Source organism: Oncorhynchus tshawytscha, linkage group LG04, assembly GCF_018296145.1.
Source record: "Oncorhynchus tshawytscha isolate Ot180627B linkage group LG04, Otsh_v2.0, whole genome shotgun sequence".
Classification (NCBI taxonomy): domain Eukaryota; kingdom Metazoa; phylum Chordata; class Actinopteri; order Salmoniformes; family Salmonidae; genus Oncorhynchus; species Oncorhynchus tshawytscha.
The window spans coordinates 19,307,649-19,329,872 of NC_056432.1; the positions used below are offsets into that span (position 1 = coordinate 19,307,649).

Genomic DNA, 22,224 nt, shown 5'->3' on the forward strand with positions numbered 1-22,224 from the left:
ACAGGGGCACTTGCCCTCTCACAGGACACTATTCATCACGATCAGACGGGATTCCTAAAAGGAAGATATATTGGAGACAATATTAGACAACTACTAGAAATAATGGGAAACTATGAGAATACAGGGAAACCAGGTATAATCTTTATAGGAGATGTTGAGAAAGCATTTGATACAGTATGATACAGTATGTCTAGAATCTGTTTATAAGTGCCTGGATTTTTTCATCTTTATAGAATCTCTCAAGTTGGGTAAAAGTCATGTACAACAATTATTTATATTAAAAAAATTATAATGGCTACATCTGAGAACTTTGAAGTGTCAAGAGGCATAAAACAAGGTTGCCCTCCATCACCATACATACAGTATTTATTATGGCCATTGGATTGTTAGCTTTAACAATCAAATCTAAATATAACAATCACATCTAAAATTAAGGAATTATAGTATCAATGTACGCATATGATTCAAGTTCTCTCTTGAGTCCTTAACCTTGAAGGGCCTCATTGAGGAACTGGATCATTTCTCCAGTTTCTCTGGACTAAAACCCAACTACGATAAGTGTACTATATTACGGATGAATTGCTATGTGGTCTCTCGATTTACATGGGTGGATGGTGAAGTTGATGTACATATCCTGGAAAAGTTTAGCAATTTTGCAACTATTAACTTTCATATCAAATGTCGCAAAATATAGAGAATTTTGAAACCATGGAGATGGAAAAACCTATCCATTTACGGGAAGATTAATATTTATGAAGGACATTGTAAACAAGAACTGTAAAACTATGTCACACAATACAGCAGTGTATGGCGGTGCATGCTTAATACAAAATTATAACCAACTCATCGCGGCTCTGCTACAAAATTGGAAAAGACAATTACTTAAAGAAGAAATGAAAGAATTTGCCTGTCACCCATTAAAAATCACCAATGGCTTAAATTGATTAGTATAAATTGAGAAATGTAGCAGTTTCAATTAAACTCAAAAGGTTTCACCACAATACCATATAAAATTCAAGTAAGTTGGGAACAGGTTTTTGACGTCCCATAACCTTGGCTTCGGGTCAATGAACTGACATGAAACAATTGCATTCAGATATTATTCAGACATCTTCCCTTTTTCCACATTTTGTTACGTTACAGCCTTATTCTAAAATGGAATAAATTAACATGTCCTCATCAATCTACACACAATACAGCGTAATGAGAGTGAAAACAGTTTAATAAAAAAAAAAACAACAGAAATACCTTATTTACATAAGTATTCAGACCCTTTGCTATGAGACTCGAAATTGAGCTCATGTGCATCCTGTTTCGATTGATCATATTTCAGATGCTTCTACAACTTGTTTGGACATGATTTGGAAAGGCAGACACCTGTCTATATAAGGTCCCATAGTTGCCAGTGCATGTCAGAGCAAAAACCAAGCCATGAAGTCGAACGAATTATCCGTTGAGCTCTGAGACAGGATTGTGTTGAGGCACAGATATGGGGAAGGGTACCAAAACATTTCTGCAGCATTGAAGGTCCCCCAAAACACAGATTTCTCCTTCATTCTTAAATGGAAGAAGTTTGGAACCATCAAGACTCTTCCCAAAGCTGGCCGCTTGCCCAAACCGAGCAATCGGGGGAGAAGGGCTTTGGTCAGGGAGGTGACCAAGAACCTGATGGTCGCTCTGATAGAGCTCCAGCGTTCCTCTGTGGAGATGGGAGAACCTACCAGAAGGACAACCATCTCCTCAGCACTTCACCAATCAGGCCTTTATGGTAGAGTGGCTAGACGGAAGCCACTCCGCAGTAAAAGACACATGACAGCCCACTTGGAGTTTGCCAAAAGGCACCTAAAGGACTCTCAGACCATGAGAATCAAGATCTGCAGAGAAGAATGGTAGAATCTCCCCAAATATAGGTGTGTCAAGCTTGTAGCGTCATACACAAGAAGATTTGAGGCTGTAATCGCTGCCAAAGGTGCTTCAACAAAGTACTGAGTAAAGGGTCTGAATACTTACGTAAATGTCATATTTCAGTTTTTATATTTAATATATTTGCAAAAAATTCAAATTCATTATGGGGTATTGTGTGTAGATTGATAAGGATTTTTGTTTTTTTAAATCACTTTTAGAATAAGGCTGTAACATAACAAAATGTTGAAAAAGTGAAAGGGTCTGAATACCTTCCAAATGCACTATAGTCTACATATTTCATCATCAATTAATTTGGTATCTTGTGTCATGGCTTAATCGACTCCATGAAAAAAAAATCTATTAATAGCCTATCAAATAGATGAAAGAATATGCCATTTGAGTGTTATAAGAATCATTACTGAAGACAAAATGACCAGTGATCAGTTCTCAGCGGGGTTGTTGTGAGAAGATCTATTGCTCTGAGTAACAAGACTGAATAAGAGATCAAGTGAAATAACTTTCACTGGCAGTTACAATCAAAGAGGATGAGAGTGAGATTGCAGGCCGATGACGGCTCGCCAAACGCAACATTCCACCGCTGCGGATGGTCAGTCCTTGCATCCATTGCTCTGTCTATGAATTGGAAAGTGGATACATGTTTCCAGGGGTAACCGCTTTGTTGTTGTTTGAATCCCAGATTTCCCCTTTAATGGACACGTATATTTTCCGAAAAATACCTCATTGGACAGAATAAGGGGCCCACAGTTACATGCCCAGAAGCAAAAGATCAATTAACATCTTATAATTACTGCATCCTCACGTTTGTAACTGCAGTAGTGCCGTCATTTTGCAGTTCAACTGTAGATATTTAGAGGAAACACTGCAATTACTGTGTCCAAATTAACATTGTTAATTTAAAAAAAGTAGGTATCAAGGTAACGAGGATTGCCTGTGTCAATGTCTTTTTAAGAGTTACCTACATATTTGTTTGTTTTGATAAATCTGTAGACATTAGTGAGAGGAAACCGTTTTCTCTTTTTCACTGCTGTCCATAATTGAAAACACCTCACATTCCTGCCCATGATGAGTGACTATCCATCCACACCTGTAGCAGGCAACCAGCAGACACCACCCACTGATCTGCTAGAGCCTACCTGGCCACGAGGATTATGTCATCTTAGGTCAATGGCATATGTAAAACCAAACGGCTAGTTATCTTAGCTGTCTATGGTGATGTGTTTGGTAATGGGAGTTAGTTCGTATAGTGAAGTACTACTGTATAAAGTGATAGAAGCTGGTCTGTAGGGAAAAGTCCAATAGAGAGGGTCCTATAGAGTTCTTTCTGATGGGTGGAGATGTGACAGGCTGCCAGCTCATATGGTGTTGTGCTTGAGTCACTTCACAGTGGGTTGTGGGCCCCTCTCGCCCCCATCCCTGGCCTCAACCCTATTCTCTCACAGCCTCGTTTGAGCCATTAGGGCCATAGCAGAAGACGCCCCATGTTTCAAACCACCCCTCTCTGCACCCCACCTCCCCATCCCTTCATTCCTCTGCCCTCTACAACTCCATCCCATAACCCCCTCTGTGTCTCATAGACAACCTGTCGTGACACGTTGGCTGAGGGCCGCATCACAGTGTTCAGGGTGTTGTGAAAAGCCCTCTCTAACGATGCCATGATTACATGTCTGTCCATCAGCCAGTGCTGTAGCAAATCCACAACTCTGAGAAGACAAGGGGCCAGGGACTTGAAGGGGTTAACTGCCTTTGTATGATTGATTGAACTGAAGTGATTCATCAGGATACTCTGTCTCACATTCAAGGGAGTCGAATGAATATGTATCTCCGTGTCATTTATCTTTGTTGTATCTATCATTTTCCATAACCAAATATGAAATGATCTGGGAAGTGTGTTAGGCTATGCCCTTTTAACTGGCAAGGGGGAAAACATTGGGCTGGTAGGGGTTATCTGGATTTTCTGCCAGGTTACCTATTGTACAGTTGAAGACGAGTGTTTTCCCTAATCTGGTACATAACACCTGTAGCAAATACACGGACTACAACTAACTTGAAACAGACAAATTAGGCAATGTAATACTCAACAATGCTGTACTGCAGAAAAACTGAACACTGCACATGTAGCGACATCATCGCTCGATATTACGTTAGAATTTAAATGGGTCTATTGATTAAATGGTCATTCATGTAGCCATTGTTCCAAACACCTGTGTTTTGAATCCTCGACAGAGAACCAAACCTGATCAATGTGTGTTGAAAATGCCAATACCACCTGTGATTTCTGAGAAATATCAATGCTGTAGCTAGAATGTGGTGGGTGTATTGCATGGAGCAAGGGGAGTACACACACACACACACACACACACACACACACACACACACACACACACACACACACACACACACACACACACACACACAAAGAGCTATGGTTATAAGGAGGATCCTGATATATGATAGATGTGTGTGAGGAAGACATAATTGTGTCCCAAGATTTGGCATGGTGTAATGTCCCCAACAATGGCAAACCTAAATCTTATTCAGTCGGCTGGATATAATTTGTATGATATATTAACTTTATGCTTCTATCTTTCAAATGTACAGGTGCTTACTATGATTCTTTTTTAGACTGATGCCAAAGTGACAGTATTAAAAACAGTTACGTTCAGGTAGAGTATTATTACAGGATATGACATTTGGGTAGCAGCTTTATTTTGTGACAATCTCTCAGTATGTGTCAGAGGCAGGGGTGTGCTTTGCAACAGGTGCTTTACATTAATGTGGACTTGGCTGTATTGGTCAAAGTGACCTTGCTGATCATGACAGTTCATAGCATGGCTGCTCTGGTGATTGTCATCCCTGTGACTATCTGTTATATTGTAATTCAGCCATCACAATGTGTGATACGGTAAACAAAAGACAGATGGTATTCAATCAGTGTGAGGCATTGGTTGAATATTTCAGTCCTTTTGCCAGTAGACGCCTCTCACCAGTCAAATGAACTGCACCACAATCTAAATTGCTTCAACTGCTGTGATTAGATAAGGTGTGTGTTATTCTTAAGAACTTTACACATTATTTAACAACTCAAACAAGCAATATCAGCAGGTAGTAAAACAACCAGCATCTATGTAAAATTACATATAAATATCATTTTTTCACATTTTTTTGGCCAATCTTGTAAAACTAACCACCATACAAAATGTAAGGCTACAGTACTGTTCTCTGTAATACTTTATTTGGATAGTCCATCTGTAGATATAGACCATCAGTAACATTTCAACTAACTATCTACTAACCCTAGCTGTAACCCTAAACTTAATCATAACCCTAAGCTTAGACCGTACCCTAACCTTAACCCTAAACCTAACAGTAACCATAGCAAGCAGTTGCTTATCAACAGATAGTTTGTTGATAGTATGACCATCTGTAGAGCATCTACAGATGGAAAATCCAGACTATATAAATAAAGTCTGACCTGGTTCTCTAATTGCGCTAACAACTAACCTAGGCTAGCAGAATAATGGTTCAAGCTAGCTACCTCTAATCAAAATTGCACACTAGCTAGCAAATGTTGTATTCAACTGCTCACTAGACTCTTCTGCGTATCTTACAGTGTTGATAAGAGGTAGTAGGGATTCATTCATAAACGTCACCACAGAACAAGTTCAAAAAGGAAACCGATATGACATATATAACCTTCATCGCAGGCTATTCAATGACTAAGTATAACTGCTGGACTACATTTTACTGCAGCCTTGGCAAATATGAAAATGTCTCAGATGGTACTGTATGTCCTCCAACAACCCCTTAACAGTGTTCCCATGTATTGTCCTCCCTATCCCTTATGCTACTGATCCAATCCCCCAACTCAATATAGCTACTAATCAGTGTCCTGGAAAAATCTTGGATAAAAAAGTTTACTTTTCAGGAATCCGAAACAATATTGTTGTTGCCATATATTAATGGGAATTCACATGGCTTCGAATGACTTATATTAGTAAGTATTCATTAATTAGTATTAGTATTCATTAATCTTTCACAGAACATGGAGTGGAATGTTCTGTGAAACTTTCAATTTATGTTTAAAAAAAGTGAGACAGAGTTTTTCTAGGACGCCGACGTACGACAGAATTTGCTTCGCACTCATGCAACACACTACTTCCTCCTCCTCCTCAATCTCAGTGATCACCATCCCTAGTCCTGGACACCTATAGGGTGTGGAGGTTTTTGTTCCAACCCTACACTCACACAGCTTGTTCAACGAGTCAACTGATTATCAACCCTTTGAGTAGCTTGATCTGATATGTTAGTAAGGGCTAGAACAAAAGGCTGATCACTTGGGCTGTTCCCTGAGGGCCCCTGTGTCTGTGGCCTTCCAGATGTGGAGGGCTGTTCCGGCAGAGAGGACCAGGAAAAGGAGGAAGGCAGTGGGGAAACCCACCCAGTCCACCAGGCCCCCTGCCAGGGCACCGAACATCAGCTTCCCCAGTACCTCCAGAGTGGACAGGAAACTGTAGTGGGTGGCCTGTAAAGAGAAGAGGAGAGGGTTAGGTAGGGACGAGCTCAGAGAGAGAAAAACTAGAGGCCACACCACACCGACACAGATTACCTAACATCCCAGACTCCAACTCTCAGGCCCACAGAAACACAACAAGGCAACATAGCCAACGCATCTCCATGGGTCTCCACCCTCCACTGACACCTAAATGTTCACACAATGGCAACCCTGTTCCATACACTCAGGTGTATGACATAAAGACTCTACAAGTGAAACAATGTAAACTGCTAGCCTCTTAACTGAATGGATTTATTTCAGCAGAAACCACTAAGACATCCGCTGTGGCATGCATAGTTATCAGTACAGTTCTGGCTCTCCCTAACTCCACATGATCAAAGTGAGATGGATCTTAATAAGGGGAGGAGTGATCATGGTGAGCAGATGACTTAGATCATTAGAACTTTGGGGCTGTGAAAAGGCGACAAGGTCTTCCTTAGTTGTGCCTTTGACACCATGTAACATAGCTCCTGTGTGGCTAATTGTAATTTAGCCAGTTACCTGACTCGGACAAATGTCACCGGCGACGAAACGAGCAAACTGTAAAGTAGACATTACCCAGGCATCTTTGCTGGGTCTCAGTATTGTGAAAAGTGCTGGTTTGAGCCAGGTTCACACAGTTGAAGTGCCTGTAGACCCGAGTTTAGTGAAGTGCTTTTATTCGGGCTAACTTGCTTAAGAGATTCCGTTTCTCTCTCCTGGGTCATCGACAAGCACTCACGGTATCAGCTTTCTGTCACTGGATATGACCTTAAAAAGGTAGCTATATGTGTCACTGTCATGAGAACATTTCAAATTAACCCCAGAGGTTATTAGCTTTGTTTCATTAGGTTTTTCTTCCTTAATTGCCCAGATACAGCCCTGTATCCTCCTTGGCGTAGTTTTCCTAGTCAACGACTCTTTGTTAGAACTGTGGTAACTCGTCCCCTTCAGAATTGATTGAGTGACGATTGAGAGGCTGCGAACAGAACACCTCCAGGCAGCGATGGCCCAGTTTAAACAGGACAAAATAAGTTTCGTCAAAGAAGAGGGGTAGAGAGAGGGAAATATAGATATGTAAAAGGGGAGAGAGAGTTAGCTAGGAGAAGAAAATGGCCTTGTTAGTCCCAGCTCAGGGGTGGGTGTTGTTGCTGTGAGGAGGGCTATACCTGTCCTGGCTGTTGACATCGTAGGATATAATCTAACTCCAGGAGTTTCCGTTTTGCTCGCTAACATAACAGACCATTTCAGAGGCCACCGGGTTTCAGAGAATTCTGTCTTCTTATATAAAAATCATCTCCTCCAAGTGGAGGTAAAAGGATGAGAGCCGCACACCGTAAATGTGTGCATAGCCTCAAAGATTGGGCCACAGGCAAAAATGTTAACAACTGAGCAAATGCATCCCCATGACAAATAGCACTTGATTTCTGACACATCTCAACATAATTTTATCTTTATTTAACTAGGCACGTCAGTTAAGAACAAATTCTTATTTTCAATGACGGCCTAGGAACAGTTGGTTAACTGCCTTGTTCAGGGGCAGAACGACAGATTTTTACATAGTCAGCTCGGGGATTTGATCTTGCAACCTTTCGGTTACTAGTGCAGCGCACTAACCACTAGGCTACCTGCCGCCCCAATGTACTGATGATGTTAGACATTTGTACTTATCTCAGTCACATTCACCAAAATCAAGGGGTATACAGTTGAAGTCGGAAGAAAACATACACCTTAGCCAAATACATTTAAACTCTGTTTTTCACAATTCCTGACATTTAATCCTAGTAAAACGTCCCTATCTTACGTCAGTTAGGATCACCAATTTATTTTAAGAATGTGAAATGTCAGAATAATAGTAGAGAGAATGATTTATTTCAGCTTTTATTTATTTCATCACATTCCCAGTGGGTCAGAAGTTTACATTCACTCAATTTGTATTTGGTAGCATTGCTTTTAAATTCTTTAATTATGGTCAAACGTTTCAGGTAGCCTTCCACAAGCTTCCAACAATAAGTTGGGTGAATTTTGGCCCATTCCTCCTGAGCTGGTGAAATTGAGTCAGGTTTGTAGGCCTCCTTGCTCTCACAGGCTTTTTCAGTTCTGTCCACACATTTTCTATAGGATTGAGGTCAGGGCTTTGTGATGGCCACTCCAATACCTTGACTTTGTTGTCCTTAAGCCATTTTGCCACAACTTTGGAAGTATGCTTGGGGTCATTGTCCATAGCCCACCCATTTTTACCTACCTCATCCCCATACTGTTTTTATTTATTTACTTTCTGCTCTTTTGCACACCAATATCTCTACCTGTACATGACCATCTGATCATTTATCACTCCAGTGTTAATCTGCAAAATTGTAATCATTCGCCTACCTCCTCATGCCTTTTGCACACATTGTATATAGACTCTTTTATTATTTTTTCTACTGTGTTATTGACTTGTTAATTGTTTACTCCATGTGTAACTCTGTGTTGTCTGTTCACACTGCTATGCTTTATCTTGGCCAGGTCGCAGTTGCAAATGAGAACTTGTTCTCAACTAGCCTACCTGGTTAAATAAAGGTGAAATAAAAAAATAAAAATAATTTGCGACCATGCTTTAACTTCCTGATGTCTTGAGGTGTTGCTTCAATATATCCACATAATTTTCCTACCTCATGATGCCATCTATTTTGTGAAGTGGACCAGTCCCTCCTGCAGCAAAGCACCCCCACAACAAGATGCTGCCACCCCGTTGCTTCACGGTTGGGATGGTGTTCTTCGGGCTTGCAAGCCTCCCCCTTTTTCCTCCAAACATAACGATGGTCATTATGGCCAAACAGTTCTATTTTTGTTTCATCAGACCAGAGGACATTTCTCCAGAAAGTATGATCTTTGTCCCCATGTGCAGTTGTAAACCGTAGTCTGGCTTCTTTATGGCAGTTTTGGAGAAGTGGCTTCTTCCTTGCTCAGCAGCCTCTCAGGTTATGTCGATATAGGACTCATTTTACTGTGGATATAGATACTTTTGTACCTGTTTCCTCCAGCATCTTCACAAGGTCCTTTGCTGTTGTTCTGGGATTGATTTGAACTTTTCACACCAAAGTACGTTAATCTCTAGGAGACAGATGACAGGTATGACGGCTGCGTGGTCCCATGGTGTTTATGCTTGCGTACTATTGTTTGTACAGATCAATGTGGTAACTTCAGGCGCTTGGACCAGACTTGTGGAGGTCTCCAATTTTTTTTTCTTGGGTCTTGGCTGATTTCTTTTGATTTTCCCATGATGTCAAGCAAAGATGCAGTAAGTTTGAAGGTAGGCCTTGAAATACATCAACAGGTACACCTCCAATTAAGTCAATTCACCTATCAGAAGCTTCTAAAGCCATAACATCCTTTTCTGGAATTTTCCAAGCTGTTTAAAGGCACCCTCAACTTAGTGCATGTAAACTTGTGACCCACTGGAATTGTGATACAGTGAATTATAAGTGAAATAATCTGTCTGTAAACAATTGTTGGAAAAATTACTTGTGTCAAGCACAAAGTAGATGTCCTAACCGACTTGCCAAAACTATAGTTTGTTAACAAGAAATTTGTTGAGTGGTAAAAAAACTAGTTTTAATCATTTCAACCTAAGTGTATGTAAACTTCAGGTAGCCTTCCTCAAGCTTATGTGATTATTTAATATCACTGAAAAAAAATTCAGATGTCTGTCTTTAATACGTGTTTCTCACATAAAGGACCTGACTTTGCCATGGGAAAAAATGTTCTAGGTTGACAGGTGTGTAGAGGGTGACTCTTACCTGTACACTCTCCTCCGCTCTCTGTGTGCAGTGCATCATGGTTGTGAAAGTGAGCGTTGTGATGAGGCCTCCCAGGAAGTGCTGAATGCTCAAACTCAACACGGCCATACCTGAGGGGCAAACACAGTAACAGCCTTGACACTGTCTCCACACAATATTGCGAAACATTATGGGTGCTTACATTTGTCCTATTTCACACGTGTGAATTGGGAATGTGTTTTTTGCACATCCCACTCTCCCTGGGACCCTTGGAGAGTGGGGTCAAGGCCAGGGTCTGCCTTTATCAACAGCGACCCTAGAACAATTAGGGGTTAAGTGCCTTGCTCAAGGGCGCATCGAGAGATATTTCACCTTGTCGACTCAGGTATTCGAACTAGTGACATTTCGGTTACTGGCCCAACGCTCTAACCCCTAGTCTACCTGCTGCGTTCCTGTCTTAAAGTGGTGTTTTCTAAATCTCTTTCTTTTCACTCAGAGTCCCTACTGGATGGTGTGAGAAGGAGAGCTCAGTGGCACAGCGTATATCAGTGGAGCCTGATCTGTCGCTGAACCGAGACAACAAAGGTGGAAGTGAGGGGGGTGCTGTCTCCTCGCGTTCCCCCAAACAAGTTGTTCCCTCTCTGAAGACAGCAGAACACAGGCGACACAGAGTGTCTCACAGCTCCCACTGACGCTGAATTATTCACCGGAGATGTCGAGTTTTAAGACTTCTCCATTTCACAGGATTCAGAGAGCGAGACACTAACTCAGCTTATCAGAGTGAGAAAATGGGGCACTCATGTAATATTGAGAATTTTACAGCAAAACATTTTTAAATCTTTGACATCATTGTTCCTGCTCTAAAGAGGGAGGCCTCCACTTCCAGAGGTTCCCAGAGTGAACAGCTCAACATAGGTTCAAACAGGTCACTGAGAAAGCTTCTGTTCTGCTTTCAGCTTTCCTTCAATTTAGTCATAAGATTAAAATGGGATGTTTGTGAGAGATGCTCAAAGCGCTGTAAACGGACCTCTTCACGCACCTCTTCTTCCACCACATACAGTGCCTTCAGAAAGTATTCACACCCCTTGACCTTTTCCACATTTTGTCATGTTACAGCCCAAGTTTAAAATATCTTAAATTGAGATGTTGTGTCACTGGTTTACACACAATACTCAATAATGTCAAAGTGGAATGATGTTTTTTGAACTGAATTAATAAAAAATGAGAAGCTGAAATGTCTTACGTGTCAATACGTGTTCAACCCCTTTGTTATGGAATGCCTAAATACGTTCAGGAGAAAAATGTGCTTAACAAGTCACAATAAGTTGCATGGATTCCCTCTGTATGCAATAATAGTGCTTAACATCATTTTTTTTATGACTACCTCATCTCTGTACCCCACACATACAATTATCTGTAGTCGATCAGTCGAGCAGTGAATTTCAAACACACAGACCAGGGAGGTTTTCCAATTCCTCACAAAGAAGGGCAGCTATTAGTAGATAAAAAGCAGACATTTGATATTGCTTTGAGCATGGTGAAGTTATTAATTACACTTTGGATGGTGTATCAATACACCCAGTCACTACAAAGATACAGGCGTCCTTCTAAACTCAGTTGCTGGAGAGGAAGGAAACTGCTCAGGGATTTCACCATGTGGCCAGTGGTGACTTTAAGACAGTTACAGAGTTTAATGGCTGTGACAGATTTTTACCTTGTCAGCTCGGGGATTTGATCTTGCAACCTTTCGGTTACTAGTGGAACGCACTAACCACTAGGCTACCTGCCGCCCCAATGTACTGATGATGTTAGACATTTGTACTTATCTCAGTCACATTCACCAAAATCAAGGGATATACAGTTGAACTCGGAAGAAAACATACACCTTAGCCAAATACATTTAAACTCTGTTTTTCACAATTCCTGATATTTAAAACAGTTACAGAGTTTAATGGCTGTGATAGGAGAACACTGAGGATGAATCAACAACATTGTAGTTACTCCACAATACTAACCTAAATGACAGAAGGAATAAAAATATTTCAAAACATGCATCCTGTTTGCAACAAGGCAATAAAGTAAATTTGCAATTTTTGTTGTTGTTAAAGTAATGAACTTTAAGTCCTGAATACAAAGCGTTATGTTTGGAACAAATCCAACACAACACATCACTGAGTACCACTCTTCATATTTTCAAACATGGTGGTGGCTGCATCATGTTATGGGTATGATTGTCATCGGCAAGGAATAGAGAGTTTTTTTTAGGATAAAAATAAACGTAATAGAGCTAAGCACAGCCAAAATCCTAGAGGAAAATGTCTGCTTTCTAACAGACTCTGGGAGACAAATTCACATTTCAGCAGGACAATAACCTAAAACACAAGGCCAAATATACACTGGAGTTGCTTACCAAGATGACATTGAATGTTGCTGAGTGGCCTAGTTAACGTTTTGACTTTAATTTTGACGGCTTAAACATCTATGTCTAGATATGATCAATAACCAACTTGACAGAGCTTGAAGAATTTAAAATTGTACAATCCAGGTATGCAAAGCTTTTAGAGTCTTACCCAGAAAAACACTGCTGTAATCGCTGCCAAAGGTGATTCTAACATGTATTGACTCAGGGGTGTGAATACTTATGTAAATAATATATTTCTGTATTTCATTTTCAATTCATTAGAAAAAATGTCTAAAAACATGTTTTCACTTTGTCATTATGGGGTATTGTGTGTAGATGGGTGAGGATTATTTTTTTCGAATCCATTTTGAATTCCAGCTGTAACAACATATTTTTTTATTTATTTTACCTTTATTTAACTAGGCAAGTCAGTTGAGAACAAATTCTTATTTACAATGACGACCTAGGAACGGTGGGTTAACTGCCTTGTTCAGGGGTAGAACGACAGATGATTTGTACCTTGTCAGCTCAAGGATTCGATCTAGTAACCTTTCAGTTACTGGCCCAACACTCTAACCACTAGGCTACCTACCGCCCCCCAAGACTAACTTAATGTGAAATAAGTCAAGGGGTATGAATACTTTCTGAAAGCACTATATGTGTGTATGTTGTATGTATAGGCCTAATGTACCAGGTCTCTATTGAAAAATGTATTTCTATCTCAACGAGACAAACCTGGTTCAATAAAGGTTCAATCAAGAAGGCCTGAATGTGAACGGGTTACACATATATTTATTTATTTATGTATAGGCCTAAATGTGGATAGGTTACACATATATTTATTTATTTATTTATTTATGTATAGGCCTAAATGTGGATAGGTTACACATATATTTATTTATTTATGTATAGGCCTAAATGTGGATAGGTTACACATATATTTATTTATTTATGTATAGGCCTAAATGTGGATAGGTTACACATATATTTATTTATTTATGTATAGGCCTAAATGTGGATAGGTTACACATATATTTATTTATGTATAGGCCTAAATGTGGATAGGTTACACATATATTTATTTATTTATGTATAGGCCTAAATGTGGATAGGTTACACATATATTTATTTATTTATTTATTTATGTATAGGCCTAAATGTGGATAGGTTACACATATATTTATTTATTTATTTATGTATAGGCCTAAATGTGGATAGGTTACACATATATTTATTTATTTATGTATAGGCCTAAATGTGGATAGGTTACACATATATTTATTTATGTATAGGCCTAAATGTGGATAGGTTACACATATATTTATTTTATTTATTTATGTATAGGCCTAAATGTGGATAGGTTACACATATATTTATTTATTTATGTATAGGCCTAAATGTGGATAGGTTACACATATATTTATTTATTTATTTATTTATTTATGTATAGGCCTAAATGTGGATAGGTTACACATATATTTATTTATTTATGTATAGGCCTAAATGTGGATAGGTTACACATATATTTATTTATTTATGTATAGGCCTAAATGTGGATAGGTTACATATATTTATTTATTATTTATTTATGTATAGGCCTAAATGTGGATAGGTTACACATATATTTATTTATTTATTTATGTATAGGCCTAAATGTGGATAGGTTACATATATTTATTTATTTATTTATGTATAGGCCTAAATGTGGATAGGTTACACATATATTTATTTATTTATGTATAGGCCTAAATGTGGATAGGTTACACATATATTTATTTATTTATGTATAGGCCTAAATGTGGATAGGTTACACATATATTTATTTATTTATGTATAGGCCTAAATGTGGATAGGTTACACATATATTTATTTATTTATGTATAGGCCTAAATGTGGATAGGTTACACATATATTTATTTATTTATGTATAGGCCTAAATGTGGATAGGTTACACATATATTTATTTATGTATAGGCCTAAATGTGGATAGGTTACACATATATTAATTTATTTATGTATAGGCCTAAATGTGGATAGGTTACACATATATTTATTTATTTATGTATAGGCCTAAATGTGGATAGGTTACACATATATTTATTTATTCATGTATAGGCCTAAATGTGGATAGGTTACACATATATTTATTTATTTATGTATAGGCCTAAATGTGGATAGGTTACACATATATTTATTTATTTATGTATAGGCCTAAATGTGGATAGGTTACACATATATTTATTTATTTATGTATAGGCCTAAATGTGGATAGGTTACACGTGACAAAATGTTATATGTATAGGCCTAAATGTGGATAGGTTACACGTGACAAAATGTTTTTTGTATAGGCCTAAATGTGGATGGGTAACAAGACACAACGTGTTATTTGTTTCGCTATGGGGTCAGGGGGTTAGAGTGTGGCCGTTGTAAATGCATACGATGGGTATCCAGTAAAGTCCATCATGTGTAGCAAAGCGGATGGATCTGCGAGCCCAGTGGGTTTGTTCATAATAGTCTTGACTACCTGTGTGAGTCAGTGAGGTCACATGGAGGTGCCTGCCATTCATTTTTTTATTTTTTTTATTTCACCTTTATTTAACCAGGTAGGCTAGTTGAGAACAAGTTCTCATTTGCAACTGCGACCTGGCCAAGATAAAGCATAGCAGTGTGAACAGACAACACAGAGTTACACATGGAGTAAACAATTAACAAGTCAATAACACAGTAGAAAAAAGGGGAGTCTATATACATTGTGTGCAAAAGGCATGAGGAGGTAGGCGAATAATTACAATTTTGCAGATTAACACTGGAGTGATAAATGATCAGATGGTCATGTACAGGTAGAGATATTGTTGTGCAAAAGAGCAGAAAAGTAAATAAATAAAAACAGTATGGAGATGAGGTAGGTAAAAATGGGTGGGCTATTTACCGATAGACTATGTACAGCTGCAGCGATCGGTTAGCTGCTCAGATAGCAGATGTTTGAAGTTGGTGAGGGAGATAAAAGTCTCCAACTTCAGCGATTTTTGCAATTCGTTCCAGTCACAGGCAGCAGAGAACTGGAACGAAAGGCGGCCAAATGAGGTGTTGGCTTTAGGGATGATCAGTGAGATACACCTGCTGGAGTGCGTGCTACGGATGGGTGTTGCCATCGTGACCAGTGAACTGAGATAAGGCGGAGCTTTACCTAGCATGGACTTGTAGATGACCTGGAGCCAGTGGGTCTGGCGACGAATATGTAGCGAGGGCCAGCCGACTAGAGCATACAGGTCGCAGTGGTGGGTGGTATAAGGTGCTTTAGTGACAAAACGGATGGCACTGTGATAAACTGCATCCAGTTTGCTGAGTAGAGTGTTGGAAGCAATTTTGTAGATGACATCGCCGAAGTCGAGGATCGGTAGGATAGTCAGTTTTACTAGGGTAAGCTGCCGCAGTCATCCCCCCTTCAACTGACGGGTTGAGGTCAATGTCGATTAGACCGGGCCAGGTCGATTAGAAAGGCCTGCTCACAGAAGTGTTTTAGGGAGCGTTTGACAGTGATGAGGGGTGGTCGTTTGACTGCGGCTCCGTAGCGGATACAGGCAATGAGGCAGTGATCGCTGAGATCCTGGTTGAAGACAGCGGAGGTGTATTTGGAGGGCCAGTTGGTCAGGATGACGTCTATGAGGGTGCCCTTGTTTACAGATTTAGCGTTGTACCTGGTGGGTTCCTTGATGATTTGTGTGAGATTGAGGGCATCTAGCTTAGATTGTAGGACTGCCGGGGTATTAAGCATATCCCAGTTTAGGTCACCTAACATCAGAGCCTCACATTCACCTGCCTCCTGCTCCCACTTTGTGCAAGGTGAAAGAAAGATATCGAGCTACGGGTAGACAAACAGATGTGGCTTGTGGGGGACTAGAGACGTGTACAGGTCTAGATCAGTGGAAAAGGACAGGCTGGTTAGAGTCAATGATGTATGTCCATGGTTAGTGATCAGATGACATTATCCCATATACAATAACCGCAAAAAGCTTGTATCATGGTCATAAGAAACCCAGATAAGATGCCTGGGATATGCTGATGAGATACTGTGGTATGTAAACATCTTATGCCATTTACTGTTGTTTTTCAGGCTCCGTTTTGCAAATCATGGGTGTTGTGCATTCTATGGTGTTGTGCATTCTATAGTGTTGTGCATTCTATGGTGTTGTGCATTCTATTGTGTTGTGTGATGATCTTTTTATCTGATTATCAAACAAATCACTGAACAAAGTAGGCTACCTGCGCAGTTCCATCCACCATTAATAATTCCATAATAATTTTGCCTACTATAATTAATTTACTATATTTTAAATCAAGCTTCTGCTTAAAATGTCTGACATTTGGTAGGCCATTTATTTGTAAACCATAGTTTGATAGCCTAGATGCAGCTTTGCCTCTGTCATAACTTGTTGCCCCAGAACACTAAATAAAGTAGTGCTCACCAGAATAATCCCTTATATCAATAGAATGAATGCATTAATCTAGTTAACACCAGTAAAGTTGTTTGGTTTAGGAACCGGGAAGAAAACCCAATAACTCCAACACAGTGGAAAGATTGGTCCAGTGCAGAATGTCCAAATGCAATCAGTTTGACTGGTTTTAAGGAAAGGAAAAGCTGAGAAAATGACTAAACAAGTTTCTGATAAGAATTCAGTTCGTCTTGGCTGCATATTTTATGTGGTTGAAATACTGACTGTCTGCTTGCATAACAGTGTCAAAGACAAAACATTACACGCACATTTTCTCAAATAATGCTGAAAGAAAGAAATCAGACTTTTCCACTCCTGTTCCAGAAACAAAATTAACATTTGTTGTCTAATTTTACTGCAAGAAATGCATAATTCTGCAGAGTTAATATTTTATTACTCTACATGTGAGAGGTTATAGGCCTACAGTCAGTGTCCAGATTTCAGTTACTATTCTATTTAACCCATATGAACTTAAAATGAGGAATATTCAGTTTTTATTCATGGAAACTGGGATATTTGTGAGCGGGATATCAAAGGTGCATGTAAACAGCTTATCCTGAACAAGACCTTAAGCGGGATACAGTGGCTTATCCTGAACAAGACCTTAAGCGGGATACAGTGGCTTATCCTGAATAAGACCTTAAGCGGGATACAGTGGCTTATCCTGAACAAGACCTTAAGCGGGATACAGTGGCTTATCCTGAACAAGACCTTAAGCGGGATACAGTGGCTTATCCTGAACAAGACCTTAAGCGGGATATGAGCTACTATCTGGAATACTATCCGGAATACGCATGTAAACATGGTCAATGCTGCCTAGTCAAGTTGTGGTCAGAGTGCGGTCTGGTCTTCTCTCACCTTTCATGAGCGGGGAAGGTTCCAGCACGGTCAGGAGGGAGCTCTGGAACACCATACTGACAGTCCGCATCACAAACACACGCCTCATCAGAGAGCCAATACTGTGGAGACACACAAGACAGACAACCAGTCACAAATGCCATTTGACACACACACAGGCAAAGAATACTGTGTAGTATGTGTATGCTAACAAAAACCACACCATATTTCCTTCTACAGTAGCACACACACCCACACTCCAGGGTTTCCATTAGGAAACTGGCAGCATTTTCATTTACTGGACATTTGAGAATTTTCTCCCCAATTTCGTGGTATTTTTACAGTTTTGTCCCATCACTGCCACTCACGTACGGACTCGTGAGAGGCGAAGGTCGAGAGCCGTGCGTCCTCCGAAACACAACCCAGCCAAGCCACAATGCTTCTTGACACAATGCCCGCTTAACCCGGAAGCCAACCAGACCAATGTGTTGGAGGAAACACTGTACACCTGGCAACCGTGTCAGCATGCATTGCGCCCGGCCCGCCACAGGAGTCACTAGTACGCGAAGGGACAAGAACATCCCTGCCGGCCAAATCCTCCCCTAACCCGGACGACGCTGGGCCAATTGTGCGCCGCCCCATGGGTCTCCCGGTCGCGGCCGGCAGCGACAGAGCCTGGACTCGAACCCAGGATCTCTCGTGGCACAGCTAGCACTGTGATACCTGACATTTGAGAAATGTACCAGACCCATACGCATTTGGTGCGTAACATGATCAGGTCGTCCACCCACGGTATTCAGAATGAAAGAAATCACATTTAAATTATAGTAATTCATCTTAACAAATCATGAACCTCAAGGATGAAGCGGTGTGGGTCCTTCTTGCCGAATTCCATTTAAAGATGTTAGAATAACTACCACATTTACTTTTTCTCAGCCAACAAGACGAGTAATGAACAACCAAACCACAAGCCTATGTCAATCTACTAACCCCAATTTGTTAGTTGTTTAGGCACTGTACTCCAGCACTTTGAATTTGAAATTATACAATGTCTATGAAGTTAAAGTGTAGACTGTCAGCTTAATTTGAATGTATTTTCATCCATATCAGGTGAACCGTTTAAAAATGAATGGTAAATAATGTAATCATTGCGTGCTAGGAATATGGGACTACTTTAATACACATAAGTGAATTTGTCCCAATACTTGTTGTCCCCTAAAATGAAGGGACTATGTACAAAAAGTGCTGTAATTTCTAAACGGTTCAAGGTAGCAGGTAGCACTGAAGCCTACCTGCCATTATAGGCACTTAGAATGGCGAATGGGAAGTGCACTTCCAATACCAGTTGAGAAATAAAAATAGTAGCTCTTTTTTATCATGCTATCAAAATTGTTTTTAACACAAGATTTCAGTTAGAATTGTTGCGCAATGATTGGGCTTATAAAAGCTTATAAAAGCACATTTATGACATCTATACCATCTGACAAGGACATTACCACATGGACATTACCATTACCACTATACTTATATCTGATACCAAATAGCATCTGTCCATTCTGTCAGTCTTTACGTCTACAGGCTCTACAACACCTCTCTCATTTCTCCTTCTTTACCCTTTCCAACAGAAAACCAATCTGCTATCATACACATGCTAAAGACATTGTTCCCCTCATTTTTTATTCTCTCCTTCTCAATGACACTCTTTCAAATCTGGCTCTCTAAGGAGTTGCAGTAGTGATGGGGTGAGAGGAGAACCTGCCTCGCTACTGACACCTCACACGGGCTGGTCTGCGATACCATATAGGCTCTCGGGGATCTGTGTGAGGCGGTCAGTCTCTGGCCACTCAGACGTTTCTGATGGGGCCCAGGAGAAATGTTCAAATTTGATTTGAGAGCATTGAGATGGCTTGGTGGATTGGCTTTGTGTAGTGTGTGTATGTGTGCTTGCGTGTTGGGAGGTGGGGGAGAGTGGTGGTGAGTCATTCTGTGGGAATCTGGACTGGGTGTACAGTGTCAGGTGAACGCAACTCTGTGTGTGAAAATGTGACAATTCTGCCCGAGTCCTAATGAAGATCAAAACTATGAAATAACACATATGGAATCATGTAGTAACCAAAACAAGTGTTAAACAAATCTAAATATGTTTCATATTTGAGATTCTTCAAATAGCCACCCTTTGCCTTGATGACAGCTTTGCACACTCTTGGCATTCTCACAACCAGCTTCATGAGGTAGTCACCTGGAATGCATTTCAATTAACAGGTGTGCCGTCTCAAAAAGTTAGACAGGAAGAAAGAGTAGAAGTACCCCAAAAATTTGACAGCGCTTTTGTGAAAGAGATTCCAAACAACATTGTTTTTGGTCATATTTCTTTAAGGGTAGTGTGACAAAAACCTGGGAGCCAGCATCAGAGACCATATGGAGATGTAATTAAAACAGGACAGACCACAGACTTCTGCAGACGTTTTATAGAAAGACAAGATATTGGTATTCTCTTCATATAGGGCCTATTTCAGCTCGATGCTAATGCTTATCATTAACCAATCTAGCTTTGTGAGCGCTAGCAATGAATAAGGTGATGTACACTACATGACCAAAAGTATGTGAACACCTGCACTTCGAACATCTCATTCCAAAATCATGACCATTAATATGGAGTTGGTCCCCCTTTGCTGCTATAACAGCCTCTACTCTTCTGGGAAGGCTTTCCACTAGATGTTAGAACATTGCTGTGGGAACTTGTTTCTATTCAGCCACAAGATAATTAGTGAGGTCGGGCACTGATGTTGGGCGATTAGGCCTGGCTCGCAGTCGGCATTCCAATTCATCTCAAAGGTGTTTGATGGGGTTGAGATCAGCGCTCTGTGCAGGCCAGTCAAATTCTTCAACACCGATCTTGACAAACCATTTTGCTTTGTGCACGAGGGCATTGTCATGCTGAAACAAGAATGGGCCTTCCCCAAACTGTTGCCACAAAATTGGAAGGACAGAATCGTCTAGAATGTCATTGTATGCTGTAGCGTTGTTGCTCCTAGATGTTTCCACTTCACAATAACAGCACTTATAGTTGACCTGGCAGCTCTAGCAGGGCAGAAATTTGATGAACTGACTTGTTGGAAAGGAAGCATCCTATGAAGGTGCAACATTGAAAGTCTTCAGTAAGGACAATCTACTGTCAATGATTGTCTATGGAGATTGAATGGCTGTGTGCTCAATTTTATACACCTGTCAGCAACAGGTGTGGCTGAAATAGCCAAATCCAATAATTTGAAGGGGTGTCCACATACTTTTGTATATATAATGTATGTCTCATGCCAATGGGAAAATGCTTACATATTGTTGTTATTTATAGATTGCATTACATCACATGTATTGTTTTATGCATTGGAGGTTGAGTTAGGGTAGTGTATGTGCTGCAATGGCAGTTGGTGAAAATGTAAGGTTATCTCTAGAGCTGAGGCATCCCTGCTTTGTTGTGCAGCTGCTGCCTTTCCAAACGTATGTTCTGCTTCCGTTTGCTAGGAACTTCAATATTATTCTTAGAAAATAAGATGACGTCAAGGAGAGTCTATAGGAGTGACATTTTTCACGAGCAAATGGCGCTGCTGCAGATTATAATGACTTTTAGGCTAAAGTCTGATCTGTGATCTCTCTCAAAAATAACACATTTAGTTCACTTCATGTTAGGTCAATAGAAATAGTTGAGTATTGGTGAATGCTTTGAATTATCAGCTGTAGAACACAGAAGACCTAGTGTTGCTGCTGGGGCCTGTCTCCTTGCCTCACTGGAGGCTACAAAGCATCTCCCCATGCTGTTCTCCTACCACACACAGAGGGCTATAGACACACACACACACACACACACACACACACACACACACACACACACACACACACACACACACTGTGCCACAGAAAGGGACACTAACAATGGGGGACAGGAGGTGATGGGGTGACGAACGCTAACAGTAACAGGAGAGTGCTCTGTGCCACAGAAAGGACACTAAAATGGGCACTATAGACAGTGTTGCTTCTGAACGCTAACAGGAGAGTGCTGCCTCTCTGAACGCTAACAGGAGAGTGCTGCCTCTGAACGCTAACAGGAGAGTGCTGCCTCTGAACGCTAACAGGAGAGTGCTGCCTCTGAACGCTAACAGGAGAGTGCTGCCTCTGAACACTAACAAGAGAGTGCTGCCTCTGAACGTTAACAGGAGAGTGCTGCCTCTGAACGCTAACCGGAGAGTGCTGCCTCTGAACGCTAACAGGAGAGTGCTG

At 40.4% G+C, this 22,224-nt stretch overlaps 1 protein-coding gene across 1 annotated transcript in view; it reads right to left on the minus strand.

Moving 5' to 3' along the window:
• Window positions 1-2,104: 2,104 nt before the first annotated feature.
• Window positions 2,105-22,224, minus strand: part of LOC112248186 (major facilitator superfamily domain-containing protein 3-like) — a 32,831-nt gene continuing 12,711 nt past the window's right edge. Inside the window, exons 4-6 of the mRNA XM_024417007.2 lie at window positions 17,971-18,071; window positions 10,240-10,349; window positions 2,105-6,448 (exon numbers count right to left, since the gene is read on the minus strand). Of these exons, the coding sequence (XP_024272775.1) occupies window positions 6,257-6,448; window positions 10,240-10,349; window positions 17,971-18,071 (403 nt within the window). The 3' untranslated portion in view covers window positions 2,105-6,256. The remainder of the gene's footprint in view (window positions 6,449-10,239; window positions 10,350-17,970; window positions 18,072-22,224) is intronic.